Below are 15,019 nucleotides of genomic sequence, written 5' to 3' on the forward strand. Positions count from 1 at the left end.
GAAATGGCAACCCACTCCAGTATTCTTGCCTGGAGAATCCCATGGACAGAGGAGCCTGAGCGGGCTACAGTCCACAGGGTCGCAAAGAGTCGGATACGACTGAGTGACTTCACCTAACTCACTTTCACTTAGGCGCTGTACTAAGCGGTTCACAAACATGTGCTGTTTTAGCCTTATCCATACAAGCATGGGGTTCTCCAGGCAAGAATACTGGAGTGGGTTGTCACGCCCTCCTCCAGAGGATCTTTACGACCCAGGGATCAAACCCACGTCGCTTACATCTCCTGCACTGGAAGGCAGGTTCTTCACCACTAGTGCCACCTGGGAGGTTCTGTTTTAACCTCACCAGAGCCCTAAAGCGGCAACAGTATACCTATTTATCATCTGAATTCTTCCCATTACAAGTAACGGAAAACCAGACCTCAACTGCCTGAAGCTTAAAAGGAAGTTATTCACTCAGGTTAACTGGAAAGACTCAGAGTTGGCTTAAAGCCCCTTCAGGACTTAAACTACCTCACCAGGGCTTGGACTCTGTCCAAATCTATGGCACTTCCTGTTTAATCTCCTTCTGAGGGTTCAGAACAGCCCCCAACAGCTTCGGGCTCTCACCTGGTGAGAAGACAGCCAGCACAGCTGCAGCTTCGCATCTTTCCTTGTTCCTACACTCGGCAGGAAGAAGAAAGGAATCTTCCCGTTGCTCCCACAAGTAGGCAGAGTCCATCTGATCGGACCCGCTCCGTACTACGCTCTGCCAACTGTAAGTCACTGTGGCCAGGACACGGAGACTTTCTGCTGAGCTGAGGCTGGTCGTAAGCTCCATCCCAGGGCGCCTGATGGAGCAGGGCTCATGGACGCTGAGGGGAGGAATAAGTGCCCCCTTTATGTGCAGAACCCAAAAGTAAGACCTACTGACTGATCCCAAAGCTCTGGCGCTCTCTCCTCTGTGCTGGAGGGACACTCCCAGTCACAGAACAAAAGGTTCTCAGACCAGTGACCCTGCCTTGCCTCCGAGCCCCATCACCAATCGGAACATCAATCAAGGTTACAGTGTTTGTTGGAAAAGCTTCCAATAGTATGTGAAGATTAATAAAATTCACTTCATTATGAATTTAATTTGGCTTTACCAAAAAATTTTAGCTGTTTTTAGTCAGTTTCTACAAGCTTCCAAACAAGAGTGGCCACCTTACAAAATTTAATTCCACTAGGAAAAAACATCTTCAATGAAGCTTCTAATTGTCTTGTCTCGTCAATATAATACCATTCATTCCCATGTTACATCACTAACGTGGCCTTCACCAATCAATGATCTATTTCCAACCAACTTGGGAAGTTCTTTAGACCTCGCTTTCAGGGGAGTGGAGAAAAAAGGGACTATTTGCTTTTTGCATGCTGTCTCTGTACTTTCTTTCAGCTGAACTTCATTTGAATGAAAGCTGAAATAGTACAACTGGGTCAGTGTCTCAACAAGCTTCTGTTGGTCTCCGGTTGGGCCAGAGTGTGGCGTTAAGCACGGGATCCAAGCTTACCTCTAACAACTAAAAAGCCAAAGAAATGTACGAAACTGGTTTTCGGACGCTGGACAACGGTAGTGCGTGACGTGATGCTTAGAGAAGGGAAACCAGGGGGCCCAGGCGAGTCCAAGACATAACCGAGGCAGGGCGGCGGCCCGGGGAAGGCGGGCTCCAGGAACCGCGCGGGGCGCGTGGGGAGAGAGCCGCGGGAAGAGCGCCCCGGGCCCGGCCGCACGCCAGCCCGCCCCGCGCGACCCCGCGCCCCGCGCTCCGCCCGCACGCCTGCGCGCGGGCCCCCAGCGAGGGCCGGGCGAGCGAGCACGCGCGGCGCGGCCAGTGCGGCGCGCGGCCGACGAGCGCGCGCGGTAAGAAAGCCCCGCCCAGGCGCAGTGGGCGCGCGGCAGGGCCGGCGAGCATGCGCAATGCGGCTGCAAGCGGGGCAGGACTGGCGAGCCTGCGCAGTGTGGCAGAGCCGCGATGGGCCTCCGGAAAGCGGCTCCCGGCCCGGGGCGGCACGGGGCTGATGAGCATGCGCGCTGGTGCTAGCCCGGCGCGGCGGCGGTTGCTAGGCAACGGCGAGCGGCGTCGGTGAGGGCTCCGGCCGCGGTGGACGTGCGGCGGGCGTGCGGCGGGCGGGGTCGGTTGCGCCGCAGGTGTGGTCTCCGGTAGGGTACGGGGGAAGGGAGGGGAGGGGACGCCCTGCGAGAGAAAGCGGTCGGCACTGTCCCCAGGACAGCCCACCTGCTCCGCGGCCATCCGTTGGGAGGGCCTGACGGGTCAGTGCTTGAGAATCCGTTACTGAAACGCTTCACGTGTACAGTTGACCCGTGAACTCCGAGTGAGCTGCTGAGTCCTCCCGGGTGCTGTGCGCGGATGTTCTTCAATAAATAACGAGCTACAGCGCCGTATCCTCCCTGGAGGAGGACGGGAGGCGGCGGCGGGCTCCTAGGGCTTGAGCGAAGTGGGGACTTGGTCAAACCACTGGTACCCAGGGACCCGAGGACGTCACTTTACATCTGTCTCTGTGCTGGCCCACCTAGGTGCAGTCCCATCAAACACGTAAAAACAAGGGGTTCCTGAGTTATAAAACGTGATAAGACAGTGTCCAATTGTCTTTTTAAAATTGTGTTTCTCTTGTATGCCTGTGTTTTTAACTAGCGTGTTTATAAATTAGCTTAAAGTCACTCAGACAAATTGGTAACTAATTACTTTGGCACCACAGTAGTGTTTTATTGTTACCAAGTCCTACATCTTTTAACAATGGAATTTACAAAGAAAGAATATTCCTATTAATTTTAGCTCTAAATACTGGCTAAGGATTAACTTTCTAACCCTACCATTGCCACAGACTAATTATATAATTTTGGAGGAGTCACTAATCTCTGGATATGTTTTCTCATTTTAAAATGAAGTCAGTGTGTGTGCGTGCACGTGCGGGCTCAGTTGCGTCCGACTCTGCGACCCAAAATGAAGTTGGACTATACCTCAAAAAAAATGAAATTGGGCTAAATACTTGAAAATAGTTTCTAATGCTGAAATTTAATGACGCTATAGGACTTACAAGGGGCACCGTTTTTAACAGCTCTTATCCTGATGTTAATCACAATGGCTTACAGGAGATAAAAGTGTCAACTGCAGATGGTTAGCTGTGATTATTAAACAATTTTTAGGATGATGTAAACTATACTCTGCCAGGTTGTGGGCGTTTTGAAAGTCAAAGATTCTGGTAGTGATCTTTCAGCATTGTAAATGTCTTCTGCCATTTCTCCAGCCTAGACTGTTGTGATGAAACATTGGAAGGAAACTTCCTTCATGCTTCTCTTGATGCCAGCATGTAAGGGGATGAGGTTGCCATGGAAACGGTCACCTCACTTCTAGGGGATCTTGGCAGCAGCTAAGCCCTGACTTTTCTCATTGTACATTTCTCATTCAACACTCTCTCCTTAGGACATTCATTCTGTGGGATTAACTGGATGTAGGTGTCCATCCTGAGACACACATGAGGGATCGCTTCCTTTCTCCTCTTCCAGTCAAGCCCTCAATACTGCTCCCTAGGTGACCTCAGCAGGATACTGTCTCTCCCCACCCCAATGTATTTTGGTCTCTTGTCTTCTCAGATGGTAAAGAATCATAAGATATACCCTTGTCTAAAAACCGCCAGGGTCAATTCCAAATTCTTCCTCCAGCTTTGAAGGGAATCGGGCTGTGTCATCTAATCCTCACAGTAGTCCTGCATGGAAAGTGCTCTGTGTGTGTCCTGAGATGGGAAAGCAGACTCAGATATGCTGCGTATTTTTCAAACAGAGCAAGACTGGAACCTGGCTCACATTCTGTAGTCTGTACTCTAGGCAGGGGGAAGTCACAGAGCGCTCCTCCTCCATCCTGGGGCATCCACGGTTCCCTTCTCCTCTGAAACGCAAACCTCTGCTGAGTTCTGGAGCGTCTTTGCTTTTCTCGTGCTGTGGGGCAGCATGTTCATCGCCCGCTCTCTGTCCTTCAAATCCCAGGTTTAGTATAATATTATCTCCTTAAGAGGCTTCCCTGATGGCTTAGATGGTAAAGATTCTGCAATGCAGGAGACCCAGGTTCGATCCCTGGATCAGGAAGATCCCCTGGAGAAGGGGATGGCAACCCACTTGAGTATTCTAGCCTGGGAAATCCCATGATCAGAGGAGCCTGGCGGGCTACAGTCCATGGGGTTGCAAAAAGTCATAGCAACTAACACTGACTTTTCAAGAAGTATTTCACTTACAATATTTCAAGAAAGATTTCACTGATCTTTTAGTCTGAAATTCTGTTGTATTCACACATGATATCATTATAATTAGCAATGGATTGTTCTTATTCATGTTGATATGTTTCCCCCAACTCACTGGAGAACTGCTTGAGGACAGGGCTTGATCAAGATGCAACTGGCTTGAATTCCTCCAAGACCAGACCACGGAGCACGGGCTGTGGTAGTAGGTGGTCCTATCACTTCACCATCAATTAGACCCTCAATTGATCTCTTCCCCATAAACTTCACCAGATATTTCATGCACACTCTAACTTTGACTTTCTGTTGACTTTTTTACAGTAGAAGAGTTAAAGGACTGGGATATGAAATGATGATATAATTTGACATAGCCAAGCAACAGCTTCTCCTGAATCAGCATGTTAAGAAATAAGGTACACAATCCTCTTTAAAACACAGACATTGCTTTACTCATGAATATGTTTTAATTCAGCTATTTAATGGTATAAAAATGGTTTGCAAACCTTGCATCAGTGAGGCACTGTCAGCTGTGGTGCTTGGTGCAAGCATTTCTTAGCTGCAGAGCAGTTTTATTTTGTATAAGTTTTCACCAAAGAAACATGCGCTTGAATGCGAGGTCCTCTGTAGTATAACAGAAACAAGCTTTGCCTGATCTAATTATAGTGAAACAGTGTGCTCGGGCACGCACAGCTTTTATAGGTCAGAACGTATTCACTCTTATTATGATTAAGGCCTTAGTAATTAAGTGAAAAGATGTTACTGTGTCATTAACACAAATGAGACTGGGCTTTGGTCCCCCGACTTGGGTAGCGATAGGTGTAGCATTCTTTACTACTGGGTCTGGTATGCCATCAAGGTTGAGGATTAAAGTGTAAGCTCTCTTGTAAATGAGCCGTTAGATAATGTAACTATAAGGCTTTTTTCCTGCTTTTAGGGTCATTCCTCTAAACAGGATAATTTAGCAGTCACTGCAGTGGCTTTACAAGATCACATTGTACATGATCTTCAACTTCAGAATCTTTCAATAGCAGATCATTCTAAGACAAAGGTACAAAAGACAGAGAACAGATCCAAATCTCTAAAAAGAAATGCAAAGGCAATAATAGATACTGGGCTTAAGAAGACCCCACAAGGAGGCCCTAAAGTGGAAGATCCAGAAAAAGAATATGTTCTTGATCCAAAACCGCCACCATTAACTTTAGGTAAGCTGATCTCATCACTCTTATTTTGACTTAGTAGAGCTAAAGAATCTAGTTGAGATGAATAGTACCATTTTCTCTGATACAGAAATTATTTTAATTTACAACCTTGCAGAAAGATACGTGTGTACTAAAGTTTAAAAACAGTGGTGGGGACAGTTTGAGCAAAAATTAAAGATAGTAGTGATAAATGCAAGTTGCTTGGTCGTGTCCGACTCTTTGTGACCCCATGGACTAAACAGTCCATGGAATTCTCCAGGCCAGAATACTGGAGTGGGGAGCCTTTCCCTTCTCCAGGGGATCTTCCCAACCCAGGGATCAAACCCAGGTCTCCCACATTGCAAGTGGATTCTTTACCAGCTGAGCCACCAGGGAAGCCCGGTAATGATAAGTAGAGCAAGAATAAGTAAGAGGAGAACACAGTAAATATCCGTTAATCTACAGTGATAGAAGTAAATCATTGAGTAAATAATAGGAAAGGCTCTTTCTTACAGTCGATTAACAGCTATTAAATATAGTAGGTAGGGGCTAGAAATAGGAAATCACCATCTGGCCAAGACCATAGTGATAAAAAGCAGCCACATCACCTTGCTGACAAAGGTCCGTATAGTCAAAGCTGTGGTTTTTCCAGCAGTCATGTACAGATGTGAGAGTTGGACCACAAAGAAGGCAGCAGCCAAAGAATTGGTACTTTCAAACTGTTTTTCTGGAGAAGACTCTCGAGAGTCCTTTGGACTTCACGGAGATCAAACCAGTCAGTCCTCAAGGAAATCAACCCTGAATATTCATTGGAAGGACTAACGTGAAGCTCAAATACTTTGGCCACCTGATGTGAAGAGTCGACTCATTAGAAAAGACCCTGATGCTGGGAAAGATTGAGGACAGGAGGAGAAGGGCACAACAGAGGATGAGATGGCTGGATGGCATCACTGACTCAATGGGAGAAACTGAGGGACACGAAACCTGGTGTGCTGCAGTCCATGCGGGCACAAAGAGTCGGACGTTACTTAGTGACTGAACAACGCCCACAGTGATGGCGGTGGTGCCGGGATGCTGGCACTGGCAGGGAGTGGCACTGAGACTCAGGCCTGGGCGCAGCCTCAGAGCGCCACCCCAGGGACGCACTCACTGCTCGGAGAAAGCGGCGGCACCTTTCCCGGGTGAAGAAGTCTAGGGCCAGGCTCTCAGAAGGGTGCAGGCCCCTCCTAGACATTCCCGCCAGAGAAGCCTCTCTCAGTCTGCTCTGAGGACATATCAGTTGACCCAGAGGGAGGTTCCTGGCCGGGGCTCCGCAGAAGCGTCAAGAGAAGCAAATAAAGACCAAGGTGCCAGGCCAGGTCCTGAGGGGCCGAGGGGGCAGGTCTGCTGAGCACATGTGGAATCGGGGTCAGAGCACAAGGGCGTCAGTGAGACTAGAAGGACACCCAGCGGGGTGGACAGATGAATCAACAGCGCTGGATCAACAGGCCGAGCTGGATGGGACCACGGCGCTCAGGTCCCGTGACATGTTAGCATCTGGGGAGGCCCAGTGCAAGGCGTGTTGAGGCTCCTTTACACGGTTTTACAGCGTTTACAAACAAGTCCAAACTTTTATAAGCTGCAAACTTAGGAACAGAAAAGGTTTTATTTTTTTTTCCATTTTTTGCAAGGGAGGTCAGATCCAGCCATGCGCACCCAGAAGGAAGCTGGTGAACATCAGCCAGCTTCCGCCATAGATTTACAGGGTTAAGAGGGTCTGTCCTGGCAGTTCCCTCATAGCTCGTTGGTAAATCATCTGTGTGCAATGCAGGAGACCCAGGTTCGATTCCTGGGTCAGGAAGATCCCCTGGAGAAGGAAATGACAACCCACTCCAGTATTCTTGCCTGGAGAATTCCATGGACGGAGGAGCCTGGCGGGCTGCAGTCCACAGGGTCGCAAAGAGTCGGACAGCACTTAGCGACTACACCACCACCACCCAAGAACAAGGAAGGATGTTCTTGACGGAGACGGGCACATGCAGGGCTCTGAAGCAGGGCAGCGTGGGTGGCTGAGTTGCTGAAAGGAGAGTGAGCTGGGCCTGGTGAGCGAGGGTGGGGCAGAAGGGGAGGCTGGGGAGAAACCGGAGGGGCCGACTAGGAGAGGGGTTGTGGTGTGGAACTTTTGCTGTGATGGAATATATCAAGTTTAGCCCTTCAGCCATGTTTAAGTGTGCCGTTCAGAGGCAGTAAGTGCACTCCCGCTGCCCAGCAATCATCGCTGCTGTCCGTCTCCAGAGTGCCTTCATCCCCCCAGACTCTGCCCACTTACTCCCCGCCCCTCTCCCCACCTTGGCAACCACGAGTTTCCTCTGCGTCTCTGAGAATCCAACCACTTTGGATCAGTCTTTTAATATCTGTGCTTTTGTGTCTGGCCTGTTGCTCTCAGCGTGACGTCCTCAGGGTTCTTTGTTCTGACAGCTGCAGCACTATCAGAACCTCCTCCTTGTTTAGGCCCGAACGCCACCCGCTTGCCGGCATGCACGTCTGTCCGTTCCGTCGGCGGACACTTGAGTTGTCTCCTCTCTCAGTTACCGTGGATGGTGCTGCCAGGAAGCTTTTTGTACAAGTACCTGTTTGAGTCTCCACTTTCCATTATTTGAGGCACGTGCCAAGAAGAGGAATTGCTGGACCGTGTGGTAATTCTATATTTAATTTTTTGAGGAACCACCATAAAATTTTTTAAATGATGCTGGGCCTGGAGAGGAGGTTTGCTGGGGACCTGGTGGTGGAGCGCGGCTGGCGGGCGGAGAAGGAGCCAGAGGCCTGCTGGCGGGAGCTGCCCTGTGAAGGGGGAGCCCGGGGCCCCCAGAGCGCCACGGAGGCTCCGACCTTCTCCCCAGAACTGCTCGCAGTGCTGGTCCCGTCCTAGACGCGGCGTCGTGCGGCAAGTGCGCAGCGTGGAGCACACGACAGTGGTTAGTGACCGCCTTCCGTCTGCACGTGCAGTTTCTGGAAACCATCAGGAGCCTCGGCACCATCACCTGAGGCTGTAAATTACAGCAGGACGAGCGACCGACTTGGGATGAAAAAAACAGCTTTATGCATCTTAGCTACTAGTAAGGTGGGACTGTTAGGGGAAGCACGCTGACTGAAACCGCCCTCCCTGGCCAGGCACCCCGGTAACCATTTGCATGAGTTGTTTTACGACAGGAGGTCCCGGTAAGGAACACGGAACTAATAAGCCACCTCCCACCGGAAGAGTGCGGGAAAGGTCAAAAGGAGACACCACATGTCTGACGACCTCCCAGAATCCTCCTCTCTGGCGTCCATCTTGGCTGAACAGGCCATGCACCACCAGGAAGGACCCTGAGTCAGGATGATTGGCTAAGGACAACCCGGAAACTAATCCTGTCACCATGAAACCGGAGACTGCGAGCCACATGTGTCTCCTCGGACAATTCATTTCCGAGTGTTAGACAAGAGCCCGGTTTCAGGTCCCCCTTCCTGCAACAGTACCACACGCTCTTAACTGTTGTCCAAACCTAATACTGCTCTGGGGTTCCCACCTTTTCTCGCTGACATGCTGGAGTTCTCAGCGCCTCTCTGTCTGAATCCCGGGTGGACTTTGCCACGGAGACTACCCTCTCCGGGTCTGTGTCTGATTGTACATTTGAACAGACTCTTCAACTACCGTTTCGTCTACCAGTTTTTCTCGTTATCCTTTATGATTTGGGGGTTTCCATCTTTACCCATCCTTGAGATCGCAAAGATGTCCCTGTCTTTCCTTCACTACCTTTGACGTTTTGCATTTCACTTAGATCTCAGCCCAGTTTATTTTGCAAATGATCTGGGGGAACATCGTTTCATATAACAGTTAAAGTTAGATTCTTCCCTCAAATCGTGAGCCATGCCTCCTTAGCTGGCTTGTGGCACCACGTTGTGTGTGTAGTGAGTTTTCTCTGCTTATCTGAGAGATGGGGAGGGGGAGTGTGCGTGATTTGGGGCCTCTGTTTCTATAGCAGTATCTCACTGTTTTCATGCATAAAATTTTGTAATACGCTATAATAACTCATAGGAAAAGAGCCAAAATCTGTCCCCCAGAATGTCTTCCAAAAATATACTCTCTCAGAACATTAAAATACAATCGGTGACTTTTCGTTTTATCCTCATGGAGACATTCCTTCTAGAACCTTCCACCATTCCGCTCGCATCTGGACAGTTGCTCTGTGGGGCTGGTGCGGCGCTGTGGGCCCTGGGCCTCTGCTCAGCACCCTCCTGTGGGCTGCAGCCCTGAGGCTCTCCTGCCCCTTAGCTTTCTGCACCCCGAAGTGCCATTGTAGCAGGAACTTCTGGGAAACCGTGCGAGCCGCCACATCCAAGGGAGCAGACAGCAGACCCCTGTGCTCTGCTCTGACGTGGAGTGTGGCTGATAAGAGACTCTCACATGGAACGCGCTGCCTCACAGTTCCGGAAGGGCTGCCTCCTGGCGTCTGTGTTGCTGTGGAGGCATCCGACGTGCCTCTAGCTCCTGGTACTCTGGGATCTTTTTCTGCCTCTGCAGCATCGCAGTGACCGGACCTGGGTGAGCCCTTCGTTCCGGCCTTGCTGGGTGCTCTCTGGCTAGAAACAGGTGTCCTCTTCTGGGAGACGTTTGGGCTGTTTTCTTTAAGTTGTTTACTCTCGAATGCCTGACTTTCAGATGTCAGGCTGATCCTTGAGTTTTCGTATTCTCTGTCTCCTCCTTTACCGTTTTCTCCTACTTTGAGATTATCTTAACTTCCTCCTCCAGTCTTTTGGTTGACTCTGGTGTTTCTATTGGACACTAAGAATAGAGCTCTTCTTGTACTCTGAGCGGGCCTGACGAGGCCTCCCGCTCTTGTTCCGTAGGCCTAGCGCTTCACTCTCCATCCCTGAAGGTGGCCCTGTGGGCTGATGCCGTGTCCACTCAGTGGCCTGGGGCCATGGTGGGGAGAGCGGAAACTGTGCTGACGCCCTCAGCCCATTCTCCCGAGCTCCTCGCAGTTCCTTCTCCAGAGTGAGTGCTTCTGCTGGCACAGATGCTCTGGTCCTGCTCCAGGGTAGACACGCAGAGGATCCTCAAACGTGGCTGAGACAAGGACTAATCCTAACGGGTAACTGTATGTCATAAGAAATTTTTAGCAAGGGAAGAACTGGGTTGATACTCATTTTACAAAGGTCACTGGCAGCAGAAACAAGCAAAATTGGAGGAAGGCAATGCCAAAAGCTGAGAGAGAAGTTAGCTGAGCAATGAGGAGACCTTTGGCCAACACCTATGAAAAATTCGTAAAATAGGATATCAGCCCGGCCTACTTTATAGAATCATTGTGAAAATGAAATAGATATGGGAAATTTTTTGTAAATAAAAACAACATAAGTGTAAGATATTATTCACCTTGAGGGTCCCTTGGACAGCAAGGAGATCAAACCAGTCAATCCTAAAGAAAATCAACCCTGAATATTCACTGGAAGGACTGATGCCGAAGCTAAATCTCCAATACTTTGGCCACTTGATGCAAAGAGCTGACTCATTGGAAAAGGCCCTGATGCTGGGAAAGACAGAGGGCAGGAGGAGAAGTGGACGACAGACGATGAGATGGTTGGACGGCATCACGAACTCGATGGACGTGAGTTTGAGCAAGCTCCGGGAGTTGGTGAAGGACAGGGTGAGCTACAGGGTGTGCTACAGGGTGTAGCCTGGTGTGCTACAGTCGATGGGGCTGCAAAGAGTCGGACATGACTGAGTAACACCAAATTATTCTCCTTGATGTCTGTGCACCCGTATAAAAGCAGCATTCTAAATACAGTGGAATGAAGTAAATAATGTAAATGTTTTGCCTTAATATTTGCAAAATAATGTCATTAAAATGATGCATGAGTTACCACCCTCTAAAATATACTGGACTCACATTCCCTGTTGTTTGCACTTCAGCACAGAAGTTGGGCCTCTTTGACCCTCCCCCATTGCCACTGTCGGTGGATGAGTGGGACAGAGTGAAGCAGAGGTCCGTGGAGCAGGGGGACTCCATGCAGCCGTGCCCGATATGCAAAGAGGAGTTTGGACTTCACCCGCAGGTGCTGGACGTGAGCCTTAGATAAGCACGCCTGCGGGGCGCTCTCCAGTGACTGGACTCTGAACCGGGGATTAAGAGGGTCCATGCTTCTTTCTTCCAGTCTCTTCCTCCTACTTGACCCTCAAAGACTCAACATTTTCTTTTCCATTAGTTAAGTTTGTATATGAGAAAGAGCTAAACACCCTCACTGAACAGTCTTATTTACTGATTGCTCTTAATTCTCAAGTACAGAGTTTGTACAAGACCGTTCCCACTCCACCGGCCGTGCACAGCTGGCAGCGTGCACAGAGCAGAAGAGCGGGTAGCGTTTATGTTGTTTTGATCACTGAAATCCTAAAAGGAAAACTGAGCTCGAATATCTCCAAAGAATCTGTGGGAGGGTCTCTAAGTAAAATCCTATAACAATCTTTATTATGAAAGTTGACCATAGTTAAGACTGATGATAATACAGTTAATACACAGTCTATGTCAAAGGTTTGTTTGTTTTCCTATACGTACTTTGTCTAATTAAACTTCAATCTCGTGGAAGTTAAGGGACTCTGCTATTCCTAGAATCTTTTCTTTGTTTGTTTTTAGAAAATGACCACCCTGAGTAATTTCTCTCATGTGTAGCATTATGCTTCCTACACAGAAGCACTTGGAACTTTGCTTTAAAAATATATATATAGCAAATATATTTAAAAGCAGGCTTAGAATTCACAGCCTAGGCATCCCAGGCTTCGTCTACCAACCTAGCGCATAAACTCTCAAACTTCATTTGTTGTAATAAGTTTTTATGGTTAATGAGTTAGTTCGCAGTCACAAACTTTTGTTCTTTACTAATTTGAACTCACACATTATTTTAAACATACTTATCATGTTCTAGTTCTCTATCAAGACCTAATCTCTTAGGTACATGAAGGTTGGGTATTTCAGAAAGATTGTGGTCCTTAAAGTGCAGAAGTAGCTCTGGGACGATTTAGCATTTAGTGAAAGAGCTAAAAAAGCTGCGAGGAGTCTTTCTGGCCCCAACAACCTCTTCCTTAATTGTGCTGCAGACACTTGGTCCGATGGTGATGTGAAGAAGGGAAGCTTGAAGCTGAATATCTGAAGGGGGACCAGGGTGTCGCACCCCTGGCGTTTCTCCCATTCTGCTTTTCATAAGCTTCTCACTGTAACGTTTTTGATTATAGACGTAGACGTGTGTCTCTTTTCAATTTCTAGTTATAGTTCTCAGGTTTAGCTTTTTTCTTTGTTGTTGTCTAGTCGTTCAGTCATGTCTGACTCTTTGCAACCCCATAGACTGTAGCCCACCAGGGTCCTCTGTTCATGGATTCTCCAGGCAAGAATACTGGAGTGGGTTGCTATTTCCTTCTCCAGGGGATCTTCCCCACCCAAGGACTGAATCCCAGTCTCTTGTATTGGCAGGCAGATTCTTTACCACTTAGCCAACTAGGAAGCCCAGTTTTTCCTTAGTCGGCATTTTCCCGACCTTTGATACGTTCAACTCATGTGTTTCTGAGGTGGGCGTTATATCCCTTAACTGATGAGGAAATAAACAATTCCCGTGATCCACAGCAGGCTGCCTTAGGACATGTACTCAGCAGGGCTAGGATCCAACCCTGACTTCGAGGACACTTTCAGTGTGTTTACCACCACTGAGTCATTCAATTTTCTTATCTCAGAGAATATTTGCCAATAACAACTATTCATGAACGTTTAATAGTATATTTTAAAAATACAGAGTTCAGTTCAGTCGCTCAGTCATGTCTGACTCTTTGCGACCCCATGGACTGCAGCACACCAGGCTTCCCCGTCCTTCACCATCTTCCAGAGCTTTCTTGGAGATTTGATGGACTCATGTCCATCAAATCGGTGATGCCATCCAACCATCTCATCCTCTGTCATCCCCTTCTCCTCCTGCCTTCAGTCTTTCCCAGCACCAGGGTATTTTCCAATGAGTCAGCTCTTCGCATCAGGTGGCCAAAGGATTGGAGTTTGACTTTCAGCATCAGTCCTTCCAATGAATATTCAGGACTGGTTTCCTTTAGGATTGACAGGTTGGATCTCCTTGCAGTCCAAGGGACTCTCAAGAGTCTTCTCAACACCACAGTTCAAAAGCATTAATTCTTCGGTGCCCAGCTTTCTTTACAGTCCAACTCTCACATCCATACATGACTACTGGGAAAACCATAGCTTTGACTAGACGGACCTCTGTTGGCAAAGTAATGTCTCTGCTTTTTAATATGCTATATAAATTAGTCATAGATTTTCTTTTAATCTTTAATTAGCTTTTTAATCATTAAGGAACAAGCATCTTCTAATTTCATGGCAGCAGTCACCATCTGCAGTGATCTGGAGCCCCCCAAAATACACTGTCACTGTGTCCACTGTTTCCCTATCTATTTGCCATGAAGTGATGGGACCAGATGCCATGATCTTAGTTTTTTGAACATTGAGTTTTAAGCCAACTTTTTCACTCTCCTCTTTCACTTTTATCAAGGGGCTCTTTAGTTCTTCTTTGCTTTCTGCCATAAGGGTGGTGTCATCTGCATATCTGAGGTTATTGATATTTTTCCCCACAATCTTGATTCCAGCTTGTGCTTCATCCAGCCCAGCATTTTGTATGATGTACTCTGCATATAAGTTAAATAAGCAGGGTGACAGTATGCATCCTTAATGTACTCCTTTCCCTATTTGAAACCAGTCTGTTGTTCCATGTCTGGTTCTAAATGTTGCTTCTTGACCTGCATATAGGTTTCTCAGGAGGCAGGTAAGGTGGTCTAGAATTCTCATCTCTTTCAGAATTGTCCACAGTTTGTTGTGATCCACGCAGTCAAAGGCCTTGGCATAATCAATAAAGGAGAAGTAGATTTTTTTTCTGGAACTCTCTTGCTTTTTCGATGATCCAACGGATGTTGGCAATTTGATCTCCGGTTCCTCTGCCTTTTCTAAATCCAGCTTGAACATCTGGAAGTTCACGGTTCACGTACTGTTGAAGCCTGGCTTGGAGAATTTTGAGCTAGACTAGATGGACCTTTGTCACCAAAGTAATGTCTCTGCTTTTTCATATGCTGTCTAGGTTTGTCATAGCTTTTCTTCCAAGAAGCAAGCTTAAAGGAGGATAATTTAAAAGGACCCATGTTAATGAGTTTTTGCAATTTAGGCTTCTTGGTGGCAGTAAGTTTCAAGGATCAGTTTTAGAACTTTCTGAGTTGTATTTATTTTGATATTTCTCCCATTCTCCCCATTATGAAGAAAAGTATAGACTGAATAAAGGCATGATGGTAGGGTGAGGGGACGATTACTTTAAAACTGAGAGGTTTCCCTCAGGCCAGTGGCCCAGGGAAGGCACGGGCCCGTCCTGTCTCAGAACATGCACTCCTGGCGGAGTTTATCTGCTGCGTCCCCCTCCAGCCCAGTGCCCTCAGAGAGCCTTCAGGAACGCGGAGCAGGGCAGTGGGCTGCATGCTGGCTGCCCTGGTCTCACCCTTCCCTGGTCCTTCCTTCCAGAAGAACCAACAG

The 15,019-nt window shown here is 48.1% G+C and overlaps 1 protein-coding gene across 2 annotated transcripts in view; it reads left to right on the forward strand.

The window, feature by feature from the left end:
* The first annotated feature begins 2,214 nt into the window (after positions 1–2,214).
* Positions 2,215–15,019, forward strand: part of RNF32 (ring finger protein 32) — a 35,725-nt gene continuing 22,920 nt past the window's right edge. For both annotated transcript variants that reach the window (XM_027969064.3, XM_060415234.1), the window contains exons 1-3: positions 2,215–4,679; positions 5,201–5,468; positions 11,374–11,516. In XM_027969064.3, the coding sequence (XP_027824865.1) occupies positions 4,665–4,679; positions 5,201–5,468; positions 11,374–11,516 (426 nt within the window). In that variant the 5' untranslated portion in view covers positions 2,215–4,664. The remainder of the gene's footprint in view (positions 4,680–5,200; positions 5,469–11,373; positions 11,517–15,019) is intronic.

The sequence above is a fragment of the Ovis aries genome, chromosome 4 (genome assembly GCF_016772045.2).
Source record: "Ovis aries strain OAR_USU_Benz2616 breed Rambouillet chromosome 4, ARS-UI_Ramb_v3.0, whole genome shotgun sequence".
Taxonomy (NCBI): Eukaryota; Metazoa; Chordata; class Mammalia; order Artiodactyla; family Bovidae; genus Ovis; species Ovis aries.